The sequence below is a fragment of the Calonectris borealis genome, chromosome 3, assembly GCF_964195595.1.
Source record: "Calonectris borealis chromosome 3, bCalBor7.hap1.2, whole genome shotgun sequence".
NCBI lineage: Eukaryota > Metazoa > Chordata > Aves > Procellariiformes > Procellariidae > Calonectris > Calonectris borealis.
This window is the reverse complement of record NC_134314.1, coordinates 27,450,714-27,464,399: the sequence shown is the minus strand read 5'-3', so window position 1 is coordinate 27,464,399 and position 13,686 is coordinate 27,450,714. Positions and strand designations below refer to the sequence as shown.

Genomic DNA, 13,686 nt, shown 5'->3' with positions numbered 1-13,686 from the left:
GGACATCTGTTGTATACTACTGCCATGAAAACTTCTTGAAGGAAAAGATATTACTCCTTTGCTGATGACATTAGAAGTCAAGCTCTTAATTTTCTAGAAAGAATGAAGCATAGCCTACTGAAGACACTGAAGAGGTCACTGGAAATTCTTTGTTCACTGGAATTTCATGGCAGCTTTTTTCCCCCACCTACTTAACATGCCAGGGTTGTTTCTTTCATAGGTAATTTTATGACTGATGATTCCTGTTGGCATCTGGCCTTTGGATTAATTGAAACTAAAAGGTGTAGAAAGCAGTTAATTTCTCCTCATATTGATAGATGCAATATCTGTATTTTAATTAACAAATAAGCAAAACAGTCCTCAAGCCTGTCAAGATTTGCAGCAATTCTGACAGGAGGGGATGCATGCCGGTAGGCTTTTTCTTCAGACAGAAGCAGCTACAGGAGCGTTAGGAGTGAAAGGAGCTCTGGGTGTCTTGTCTGCATTAATGATCCTGCTGGCCAACACCAGGAACTGTGCCTGGACTACAGATATGTCAGTGGAGACAAACAACAGAATGTCTTTTCCATCTTTATCCATTGGAAACAGGTTTTTGGGAATAGTGGCACATGCCTGTTCCCAGGTTAAACAGTGAGTGGAAGGCAAACAGTTCAGGAATTAGTCTAGTCTAGACTTAGTTGAGGAGAAATTACATTTTCTTCTTTATTTTCCTTTAGTTAAACAAATTATTAAAATTGTACATTTTTAATTGTGGTTGCGGGAACAGGAATATGCTGTTTCACTGCAAGTAATTTTTGTATTACTCTAAATGCATCAACTTTGTGGGTTCTACTAGTAAAAAAATAATTTCCTGGAAGAGATAGTGATACGTAGATACAACTTATCTAAGCTAGGATAGGAAATAATTATTCTGCAACAGAACTCTACTTACATTTCTTTGGAATTTTTTTTATCCAGTATAAGCCAATTCTGTGTGGAAGAGCACATAATATTTCTAAAGTGATTTGTGACCAGAGTATGTGGTGTAAAGAGATTAATACTAACAACGTAACTCCATTTATTTCAGGCACTGTTGAATCAACCATTAGTAATATAACAAAATAGTGGTGAGATGTAAATAACAAAGGAGGAAACTTCCTGCTCTGTGAGACACCAAGGTTTTCAGTAGTCCTGGATACAACTTGCTATGAGTATAAAGGAGCATTTATACCAGGTGAGATCTGAGAGTGTTGTGATGGCTGCGGTGTGTTCAAGTCAGGAAGCCCTAATGAGCCATAATAGAAAGAAAGGTAAGTTACAGAGAAGACATTTTTATTTCTCTAGAAAGACTCAATATGCAACAATGGAAAGAATAGATACATAAAGCAGAGTATGGTAAAATACAATTAGAATAGAAGACTATAGCTATCCCAAAGTAGCTAAAATCAGCTTCTCAATATCACACTCATTTTGTCCACGTAGAATCCTAAAATAACCATTTTCTCCCCAAGATTTTCCCCAGGAATTTGCAGCAATCTGAAGAAAAACAAAGAGGAAAAAAATATCAATTTTAATTTTAAAGTAGTATTTAAAAATGTAAGATATAAAATGCAAAATGAATCTTTTGTGTTAGTTTCCTTTTTAAGAAACAGAGTTTCTCAGATCTGGTGCACTGAGAATCAGAATGCATCTTTTTCTGATTTCTAATCATTTGTTCCTTTTTGTTTTGATCAAAATTTCCATTCCAAAAGCAGGGTTAATAAAAATGGGGTACAATTTCTGCAAGGAAGTTTGATAAATTGAAGTAGAAATCATTAGATAATTCAACTATTGCTGGAGAAAGTGGTCATTGAAACAACAATGGTCAAAATTCCAATTACAACTAATCTGTTAAAAAGACACTCAAGATACAAAAAAGCTGACTTTTAATAAATTAGGTTTCATTCAGGTAGCTATTGACATATTGAGCAATGTAGTTTCTAATGAAGTCAGTAGAAGTTTTGCCCTAGATGTCAGTGAAACTACCTACCATAAGCCCTGCCATCAGCTATGTAAACTCCATCTTACCTTCTGCTGAACACAGGAATAATGAGATGAGCTGTTAATCATAATCAAAGTGATAAAATCTGACTTACTCTAAATGGCTGAAAGCCAATGTTTAATTTTTTTTCTGATAGCTGGATAGCATTTGCCAACACTGTTTAGATAGCTTGTCTTTTCCAAATGTTTTAACAAATAATATTGATTACTTTTATTGAATCTCATTTGCAGGCATCAAAAAGAACAGAGTCTTCATGGGAAATTTGAACAACATTTGAGAATTTGAATAAGATTTGAGACAGAAAAGACAGTGTAGGAAAAAACACAGATATAGGTGGGAGACTGGATGAAACAGGCTTTGAAACTGTGGTAGATGATGCTACAGTTCAAGGGTCAGCATTATAAAAGTTGCTAGAAAGGGAATAGAATTATGCAGGAGACTTTAAGGTGAAGGAAAAAAATAGACACAGAGGGAGTGAATGAAAGGAAAGAAGTTGTTTTTAGATAATCTGTGTTGTAGAGATTTTTTCTTCTGCCTCAAAACATAGTGCTAAGGATTCACTTACCCAGAACTTCTGCTTCTGTCCATTTTTGTCAGCTAATGCCCCCCACCTGTTACAAGAGATGGTACTAGTGAGACCTTCGGTGCATATGTTCACATTTTGTAGCTTTAAACAAGCAACCAGAAAAGAAAAGCTTGTCTTGTTAGTTAGTTGTCCTAATACCAGTATCAGAACAAAGCATGACTGTTAGATGTCTCCATGTTTAAATAACAAACTCTGATGGTGATGAAAATGAACATTAGTATCCTGCTAGCCACAAGTCAAATTGCCATTAGGGACTACAAAAACTTAACACAAGTGTTGTTTTAGTTTGTCATTGCAAAAACCTGTTTTCATTGACAGAATCTCTTCTTTGGAGAGCTTGCCAGCTGAACTGAACTGAACTGTGTAGGAGTATTGAAATTAATGTGAACACATTTCTTCAATTCAGCTGGAGATCCCTAGCAACATTTTTGTTAAAGATCTCATCCAACACCTTTACAAAAATAGCTGGTGAGTTGGGACTGAAAATGTTCCCAGCTTTTCTTAGCTCAAATTAGATTGCTGAGAACCTAATCTGTTTTATTGCACAGTGTGGGGGATGACCTGTAAACTTACTTGATGTTTCTTTGACATCTTTGAGGACATGCTAGGTGTTGTGGTGTATCCATGAAACCAGACAAGAGATTGTCCCCACCTGCCAGGTGATAGAACTTTCATAATTGTGTAGTTGTAGCTGAACTGCACAGTTCTCTGAGTTGTTAAGCCTCACTTTGTCTATATACGGGGCAGAAGAAGTTGCAAGACCATCGTGTGGATGTAGTTCAATGAGCAAAAGCTGCACTGCACACCTTAGGTAGCTAGGTATATATGGTATGTCTATTGATTGCTTGAAGAGCTCTGTCTTGTTTTGCATTTATACAATTAATGCTTGTCTGATTACTATTCACAGGTCATGATGCTTGGGTGCCTATAAAAGGGCACAAACAAACAGAAAACCAAAGATGTGAACTTTTACAGGTTTTTCCACAGTATAAAGTTAATCCTAGAATACACAGAATGGTATTGACAGGGTTTTTATTGGTGTATATCCCACCAACGCCATGCGTTTGATCTGTATTTGCAGTGCTCTATTCATTTTGAAAGGCAAGCAGCAAAAATATGATGAGAAATCCCACCCTGTGAATGGGGAAATTAGGATTTTTGTGTCATCTTTATAAAAAAAATTGGACAGCCACAGTGTCATCAGCTCTCCTTGGTTAACAGTGAACCCTAATGTATATGAAATACCTGCAGTTCCAGCCAAAGGAAAAAAAAAGCAAGACAAATTGGTGACTAGCAGAAAGGTGACATCTGGATTACAGTTGCAAGCACAAATTGTAGCTACTACTCATTAAATGCAAGGGATCAGAAAAACAATGTTGGTCATAATGACCATTGAATGTAATTGTTTTTTAGAAAGGTCTCATTATGCTTTTTCTTTGAATTACCACGTGAAAGTTCAGGGATTACTAATAATCTTTGCAATTTCTTTGCCAAATATATTTCAGATACATTCTGTCATGATCATAAATTTTTTAAAAAAGATATAATAGACTATCTGATTTCATATCAGATTCAGATTTACTTCTTTTCTTGTGACCATTTTACTAAAAATATTACATCAGCTTCAGTGTGAAAGTTCAATATTTACATCAGTCTTAAAGACAGAGGAAAATTGCCTTGAATTTATATTCAGGTATTCCTGCATTCAGTACTACACGTTATCTCACCCACTTGTTTGACCAGGATGATGATAAGTTCCTGCAGACTCACATTTCTGCAATTAAATATTTTTCTAACATTTGTTATTTTCTAAAAGAAAAAAGTCAACCTCTAATTTCATACACTGATAGGAATTTATTGATGCTCAGAAATGTTTCTAAATGGAAGAAAACTTAGAAACCAAAATGGAATTTTTTTTATCCTTGACTATAACATATCCATTAATTTAATTTCCTAGATTTTGTTCCATTGTAATCAGATACAAACAGAGGTACCTGACATATGCATTTATCTTACAGTTTAGAAAGAAGAGCTGCTTACTCAGTACTACATGCCCATGGGCATTCATCCAAATACTCTAAATTAAAATACATTAAATTAAAGCATACAAGAGTGCAGGCAGCGGGTCAAGAAAAGTGACTAATCCCCATTATTCAGGACCTGCCATTCTGTGTCCAGAGCACTGTGCCCCGTTTTGGGCTTCCCCATACAGGAAAGATATTAACAGGCCAGATGTCCTGGTTTTGGCTGGGATAGGGTTAAATTTCTTCCTAGTGCTGTGTTTGGATTTAGTATAAGAATGTTGATAACACACTGATGTTTTCAGTTGTTGTTAAGTACCCTGCTAGTCAAGGACATTCAGATTAAGGAAAAACAAAACAAATCAAAACAAAACAAAACAAGCGTTGGGAGGGAGCATAGCCAGGACAGCTAGCCCAACTAGCCAACTGGGTATTCCATACCATGTGACGTCATGCTCAGTATATGAATGGTAGGCGTGATCCAGGAAGTACCGATCACTACTTGGTTATCGGTCAGCGTGGGTGGTGAGCAATTGCATTGTGCATCACTCATTTTGTATATTCTATCATTATCATTATTATTTTCCCTTTTCTGTTCTATTAAACTGTCTTTATCCCAACCCATGAGTTTTTCTCACTCTTACCCTTCCGATTCTCTCCCCGTCCCACTGCAGGGGGGGGAGTGAATGAGCAGCTGCGTGGTATTTGGCTGCCTGCCAGGTTAAACCACGACACCGTAACAAGACCAGCAGGAGTCCACTGAGATGTTTGGGATCTGCAGCACATGATGTACAAGGAGAGACTGAAGGAGCTGGCTTTGTTCAGCCCTCAGGAGAGGTGGCTCAGGGGAGATCTATTTGTTGTCTTCTGCTTTAAAAAGGGCTGGTATAGAGAAGGTAGAGCAGACTCTCCTGATACATGCCTAGCCAATGGTCAGAAGGTGACAGTCACAGTTTTCAGCAAGGGAAATTGCAATCAGATATAAGGAAAAAAGTATTTTACAAGAGTGTTAGGCACTACTGAAGTGAGAGGTTGTGGAATATCTGTCCTCAGATATTCCTGAGAATATCTGAGAAGCCCCATGAACCTTAGCTGTGAAGGTGGCTCTGCTTCGAGCTGGGGGATTAAACTAGATGACCTTCAGAAACTCCTTCTACCCAACGATCTAAGCAACTTGATCTAAGGCAGTCCTGCCAATTTACGGTGCAGAGAGTTGGACCAAACAACTTCCAGCCTCACTTAGACTACAGTTCTATGAATTATTGAACTTTGTATTCAGTGTATAGATTTTGTGTAACAGTTAAATAACTAAGTATACTAATAGATTGTGATGGGGCAAGTGATTTTGCCAATTTTTTTAGTGGCTGCAATCTAAAGAGCAGATAATAAAGTTGATTTACTGTTTACTGACCAAAACCAGTCTTGGGGTTAGTGCATGAATCAGAAGCAAGACTTAGCAGGAAAGGTGGAACGGAATGTCATCTCCATAGATGCTGACCTTTACTGGCAGCAACTGTGGCAGGAGGTCCTAGGCCTGTTTACCAAGCCTTTGCTAAAACTTGGCATGGTTTGTTCAGGCTTGTTCCAGAGGCTGGCTGAGATTCACCAATTCTCATTTCTCCCAGGCTAACGCATTTCTCTCAGTCTGAAAAAGCACTTAACTGTAATGGAAACAGCTGTTGTTTTGTGAACGATGCTCTGTATATATTGTTCAATGATGCAGTGTTTGTAGCCACATGCCAGTTTGATTTGACATCTTGCCTCTAGGAATGAATGCCAGCTCCATCAAGAGCATTTCTGGGGATTTCTTGGCTCATTCATACTAATATACCTTCTAAAGAGGAAGCAATTCTTTCAAAAAGCTCCTAAGTGGAAAGTATCTTTAGGAAACGAGGACTTATTTTCTAAAATAGATTTCTCAATTTTATAAAGTAGATTTCTCAGCATAAGTATTGCATTTGATCTTTGCAATTTCTCTTTTTCCCTTTTCAGGCCTATAAAGTTATACTTCAGCAGTTTTCATGATTTCAGCCTTACTGATGGAATAAATTCATTCTGCATTGTATCCCTTAGTTGCACCTATCAAACATGTTATGGCATCCAAGCACAGCTTCCACTTTAAGCTTAATTTAAGTTTAGATTCCTCAGAGAAGACAAATCTCTAAATATCCTTTCTGTTGCTAAGGCAGGCATCTGAGGGTGAATTTTCTAAGTTATAAAGAAATATATGATATAAATGAATAATATTAAATTCAGCTTGAATTTTAACTGCTGTTTTACTTGCTGCTGTAAGTACTACTCTTTGAAATATGAACAAAGACTGACTGAGAGGAATTTATTAAAATTATCAGATAATATTTAGTAATCTGAAAATAAATGCAGAGGAAATGTTGCCGTTCTAAAACTCGTAGCCATCCACTAGGCTGAATGGAAACTGGATGGCATCTTATTTCATCAATTCAGAAAACGGTCTTGTTTCGGTGGAGTATGTTTTCCTACATAGACAGAACTCTGAATAAACATCTTTTTCTGAATCTGCGTAATCTTTGAGATTTGACTTCTTTATTTATTTCATATTTTAAAATACACATTAGTTGCAAAAATTTATTCATTAATAAATTAAAAAGGAGCCCTCATGGAAGACACTACTGAAGTAGAAAGTAACCTAGTATATTATTGATAGCAACTGTGGAAAGTGATAACATTCCAGATCATTTTCCCTGGAAAGTAGCAGCTCAGAGAATGTGTTGACTGTCCCTCAAAATCTTCAAAACCAAAATAAAAAAAAAATTAGTAACTAGAAGTATAATCCTGAAGGAGCTAAATAAGCCATTGGGGTTTAAAAGTGAAACCCATACCACCCACTTCTGTCCCAGAAAAGTGAAAGATCTGTACAGATTATGAAAGACACCAGTAGTACAAGGATATTACTAATCAATGCAAATTTTTGCTTTGGGTATAGTGATAGAATACATAATAGTTCCTTTACAATATTTTCAAAAACATAGGTAATACAGCGTGCTACTGTTTTACTAGTCTCTTCTGAGATTCAAGCAGTACATTGACATTATTATCCTTAATGTAAATGTTAATGTCAGAACTGGAATTAGAATTTGTCTTTATCCTGACAGTAAAACACTGTGGGATTTAGTTCAAGATTAAGATATCTAAATGTATGTGTCCCACAGAGTCTATCCATTCATTTGCCTAAATTCAGGTGTCTAGGAGTATTTGTGATGCCTTAGGGTGCCTGAGACATCCACATGTTTCTGGCAGATGTGACAGAGGACCTATGAGACATCCACGTGCTTTTGGAGACACAGCCAGGTGGGAAGCTCTTCCCACTTCTGGTAGCACCAAATATTTGTGTGGGGGCAACAAAGGGATCCACGAGCAGTTGTAGCTGAGCTGTCCTCCAGTCTCCACTGACTTTGTTGACTAGATCACCATCTCTGTGATGAGAATTTGGATATCTAGCACATCACATCTGCCTAAATCTCAAATTGAACCCTGACATAATTAATTGCCTGCTGAAGCGTGAGATGAGCAAAGGAGAAGACTGGAAATTGTTAGAAAATATACAGTGAATAAAGTGTTAGAATGGGAATCAGCTTCTATAACTACACAACCGTAACATGATTTCAGAATAAATGATGAGGAGAATTAAGACATGACAGACTGAAGGACTTGGATTCTGTCCATCTTAAACTATCAGGGATAAAATCAAAGAATGTAGAGAAGAGGGTAAAATTATCATAATAAACAACATGGAAATTACAGTTCTGATATGTATCAGTTTTTCACAATATAGCACAAAATTATAAATGTACAGTTTGGTTGAACAAAATTAAACCAGAAATGTATTGAGCTAAAAAGGTTGTTAAACTAATCTAGGATGCATTTTATGTTCCTTCATGGCTTGGAGCAAGAGCTGGTTTAGAGACCAACAGATTGGAAGGGAAAAAGACACTTTAGTTAATTTTTTCTGTAAAACAGCTGAGCCTTGGAGTCTTAATCATGGAATAGAAACCTTTTGTGCTGGGCATTGTAAATGAAAATGATTTAGTAGAAGAGCAAATCCTGTTGTCATTATCTGCTTTCAGAATGTAATCTTTAAAGAAAAGAAATGGGAATCTATTCATGAATCTGAGAGGTATCAATGTTTTGACTATAAGTTAAAATCAATGGGAATTAATAAATGATTGTCACTACCTCATAAAAAACTATGACACTTTCAGAGTTGTTAGCTGATATAATTTCTTTAATACAGTCAATATTGTATCTCCTCCTAAAAGAAAAAGTTCTTTTTCTTTCTCTGACAGTTCTTGTTCCTGAGATCCTGTAGTTCATGTAGCCAATGTAATCATCACCAATTTTTCCTAGAGTAGACCTATCTAAACTATGTGTTCTTAACTAATGACATCCCAACCTGTCTGAAGGTAATCAGAGATTTCCAGTGTCTCCAGGGGAGCCAAGGCCTTGGAAGCTAATAGATGTGATAGTGAGCAGCAAATTAGACATGGAGTCTGCTTTAGGTATGTTAACAACATTAGAAAGAAAACATAAGAAGCTGGGATTAAAAGTAGGCAAGATCATGCATGTTTTGGGTAAAGAATTACACAGTGTATGACTGGAGCGCTACGCTGAATCTGATAAAGTCACTGCTAGGAATAAAAAGAGCAACAGTAACAGGTATTTGTGTGGTAAATTGAGAAAAGAATAAGTTAAAAAATGTAGACACTAACAACCTAGATGTGTGTAGGGCTCAAACACCAAGCAGAAAGAGAAAATTAAGTGTCATATATTAGCCTATAGAGAAAACAGGAGGAAGAAGTCCAGGAAAGAAAACATCAAGAAAAAATATCCCAACAATGAAGTAATTTAACATCCAGTGGAATTCGTTCCCAAGTGGAAATGACAGAGACTTAAAAGTGAGTTGACACTTCTTGGACAACATCCATTAGAGAACAATATTACATTTTCTGGAAGATGACCAAAATAATCTAATAGCACTTTTTTGTCTCTTGCTTTTGTGATTATTCCAGCTTGATATTTACTCCAAAATGAAAGACATTTCAAAAGCAAACAGATGCTAGACCTCATTACTCACAGAGACAGGGAATCTATTAGGGTTATTTTTACAAAGCTTTAGAACCTTAATGTCCCCACCTTTGGTATTTTTAGGAAAAGCTTTCAACCTTACCCCCTCCAAAATTTCCATTTTAATTAAGAAGAAAAAGAAGAGATTTTAAGGAATCATTAAGGAGAAGGTCTGCCTATCAATTACCCAAAATTACTTTAAAAAGGGAGTTTTCTTCTGTCTGACAAAAATATTCTGTAAGAAATACACCACTTAGCTTTTTCTAAAGAAACTATCATGATCTTAAATCAAAAATAACCTTGAATAAAAAGAAGTCATTTCAGCAAACTGCATTTAGTCCCCTTTGGGAGAAAAAGTAAGCAAGATATTTCCATTTACTCAAGGGAAACCAGCTCCAGCTGACTCTGTAAAGAGAATTGTGGCACTCTTTCAGATAAAAGGATGAGTACTTGTGTGCTTCCATAAAAGTATTTTAATAATTTTGTGTCCAGTTTTATATAGTAGAGGCACCTTAGCTGTCCTTTTCAGTAATAACTTTCCCTTGTTATTAACTCTGCAGGAGTAGGCCCTGAATGCACAACGCTGCCTGACAGTTAAAAAACTAGAATGTGGAGACTGTTTCAGTATTCTTCCACAGAATTGAAATTGGTTTTGTTTGAACATTTCCTAGTTTCTTTTTCAAGAAACTGTATCACTACAATGAAGGTGGACTTCACAAGAGAAGTAGAAAGAAAATTTTCAGAAAAAAACCATAGTGGTTGATAATTAAATACCATTGAATAAAGCAGTAAAAAACCTAGAAATACAATCTAACACAAGAAAAAGGGTTATCAGCAGTTGCTTCAAAACGGAGGTGTTTTGTAGGAGAACAGAAACTAGATTCTAGCATGCTTACATTCAGCTTTGTAGGTAAAATGCTGTTAACAGCAAATACAGCAAAGACATCTGAAAAGTGTGTTAAATAATATTACACAAACTGACTCCTTAAGACTGAAGATGTCAACTAAAAAGAAATAAGGCCTTAGAAGTAAAGAAGAATGACAGGTCTCAGATCTCAAGCTATTAATTCCTGCAGATCTGTCAACGTTAGTGGAAGTCAGTACTTTGCGTTAACCGAGGTGTTAAACTCTTCACTGAACATCAGTGCTCTAGGAATCAGCATTCTGCATCATCTTTCTAACTCCTGACATTCAACAATTTGTATGTAGAACAGACTCTTCTCACATACTGACAGTTCCCATCTACCAATCAAAAATACACAAACAGCAAAACACAATTTTAAATCACTCCTGCATTTTTTTTTCAACCACTTCAACTCACAGTTGCAGTTTCCAAGTTATAAAGTTTGTAGGTTGAATGTCCCATTCACTGACATCACTGGCAAAACTCCCAGATTTACAGGAATAAAGCTAAGATTTGTCTCTGATTTGTTTGTTTGTTTGTTTGTTTGCAATGGCTCCTCTCTGTCTTTCTAGAGTGGGGGTGCATTGAAAATAGGATTGTGTCACATCCTATCTTCACAGACAGAAGCAAAGAATTTGTTAAAAAACAGCATACATAGAGGATGTTTAAAGGAAATGTATGTATTCTGTTTTTAAGGTTACGGTCTTTACTCATATTTTGCTTTGTCAGTGTTTTCCTGATTTTCTTGTTTTTTCAAATATTTTCATTTCTGTTAACTTCTGCATTCACAAGGATCTTCAGGTCAAATAAGACAACTAAAAAACCTTATATAACCTCCAATATAACCACAACATAAGCTTAGAATAGAATATATCAGTTGGAAGGGACCTACAATGATCATCTAGTCCAACTGCCTGACCAAAAGCTAAAGCATATCGTTAAGGGCATTATCCAAATGCCTCTTAAACACTTACAGGCTTGGGGCATCGATCACCTCTCTAGGAAGCCTGTTCCAGTGTTTGACCACCTTCTCAGTAAATAAATGCTTCCTAATGTCCAGGCTAACCCCCCACGGCACAGCTTTGAACCATTCCCACGCGTCCTATCACTGGATACCAGGGAGAAAAGCTCAGCACCTCCCTCTCCGCATCCCCTCCTCAGGAAGCTGTAGAGAGCAATGAGGTTGCCCCTCAGCCTCCTTTTCTCCAAACTAGACAAACCCAGAGTCCTTAGCCGCTCCTCATAGGACATGCCTTCCAGCCCTTTCACCAGCTTTGTTGCCCTCTTCTGGACGCATCAAGGACCTTAACATCCTTCTTAAATTCTGGGGCCCAGAACTGCACACCGTACTCAAGGTGAGGCCACACCAACACTGAGATAATCCCCTCTCTTGACCAGCTGGTTATGTCGTGTTTGATGCACCCCAGGATATGGTTTGCCCTCTTGGCTGCCAGGGCACATAAACCATGGGATTCCCACAGTTCTATATTTAAAGAGATATTTCTGACCCTTTCCATTCTGAAAAAAAATGTTGGTGATCAAACAAGACTTGGTGAAGTCCAAATTCATCCAATTCAATTTTAGGGAACTGAGACATTTGGATTAGGAAAAGAACCACTCTCTACTGTCAAGAGAGAGGGATACCTCCTGATCCCACCTAAGTGCTGACCACAATCAGTGCTAACAAACTGGACTCATTTGTCTCTCTAATACTATGTTTTCTATATAGGCATTGTGAATTTGCCATCACCACACTGGCCAAACAAACGATGAAATCTCTTGGGCAAAAATACTGTCTTCCCGTAGACTACATCTATGCAGCAACAGGATACAAACATTACTCAGTCCCTCTCATCTTGACCTGACTTATTTTGATACCAAAGTTCTGCTTTCATAGAAGGCTCACAGTACCTCCTTCTCCAGACAAAAAGGGAGTGGGACAGAAATACATGTGGTCTAAAACTTTTCATCTCACTTTCTTCCCTGGTCTTAACTGTCATAATGCTACCAGACAAAAAAGGTATAACTATTGCAGGTTATGTCTTATTCTTAGTGCTGTAACACAAAATTCTAGTACCTTTCAAAGATTAGGATTTTCACCTACTCAATTAGACAAAAGTTTAGTTCTTAATCTTTTATTAATAAGAAGGTGGTTAGGGTCACTGACTAGTGTTCTCCACGAGACAAGACTTCTTAGAAAATGGTTGCTGGAATTTGAAACTATGGTTTTGCCTGGACTTTTCAGCATGAGAGATGAGTCAAATTATCAGTGAGTCAATAGTTAAATCATTCCCACAAATCTACTGTAATGAATTACATGGGAGATAGTCTCATGGATTTAACTGCATGAATCATCAGACACCGTGTATCTTTTCCCCATGATCTTTTAATGTATTTCTCTTTTCTGTAAAGTATTTTTGGGTGTTGCTGTTTAATTTTTAAACTATAATATCTGATGTTGATTGTCTGACAAGAGTAAAGTAGATTTTTTCCTCCCATGAAAGAAAAAGGGAACTCAACCCAAGGTTTCTTTAGTCAGGAAGAAAATAATTTGGGTCATGACTTTTGGTGGTTTAAGATGTTGCTTGTTTGTTGTTATTCTGAGTCTAAACTTGAATGTGGACAAGTGAAGAGGAAAATGAAGAGAAAAACAGTGTCTTCAAAGCCAAGAGATGTCAATTAACAGTAGTCACTGGTATCTTTTTTAAGCCTTTGGACTTTGCACAGGTGAGTCATTTAATTGTGTATTAAATCTTAGAGGGCTGTTGCTCTGTCTGGCTCTCCCCTCAACACTAAACCACAAGTTTTTGCCTCATGTGTCAATTTTATCTCCTTTAGTATGGCTTTTTGTGTTAAGAAACATTCAACCAATATTTTTTCAGGGCATAGATATTTCAATGCCATTTAATCTGCTGCACTATTGAATTTAAAGCTTCCAGTGAATCATTGATAAAAATAGAGGGGAAATGTGTTTCCAGTTAATGTACATCTCTCAATGTCCTCTTATGAAAGTCCTTTGTCATTCTGAGCACCTTCTAAACATCTGAAAATCTAT

General features: G+C 36.8%; 1 protein-coding gene across 1 annotated transcript in view; it reads right to left on the bottom strand.

The window, feature by feature from the left end:
* Positions 1–1,290: 1,290 nt before the first annotated feature.
* Positions 1,291–13,686, bottom strand: part of TINAG (tubulointerstitial nephritis antigen) — a 47,766-nt gene continuing 35,370 nt past the window's right edge. Inside the window, exons 10-11 of the mRNA XM_075145243.1 lie at positions 2,586–2,631; positions 1,291–1,515 (exon numbers count right to left, since the gene is read on the bottom strand). Coding sequence (XP_075001344.1) covers positions 1,405–1,515; positions 2,586–2,631 — 157 coding nt within the window. The 3' untranslated portion in view covers positions 1,291–1,404. The remainder of the gene's footprint in view (positions 1,516–2,585; positions 2,632–13,686) is intronic.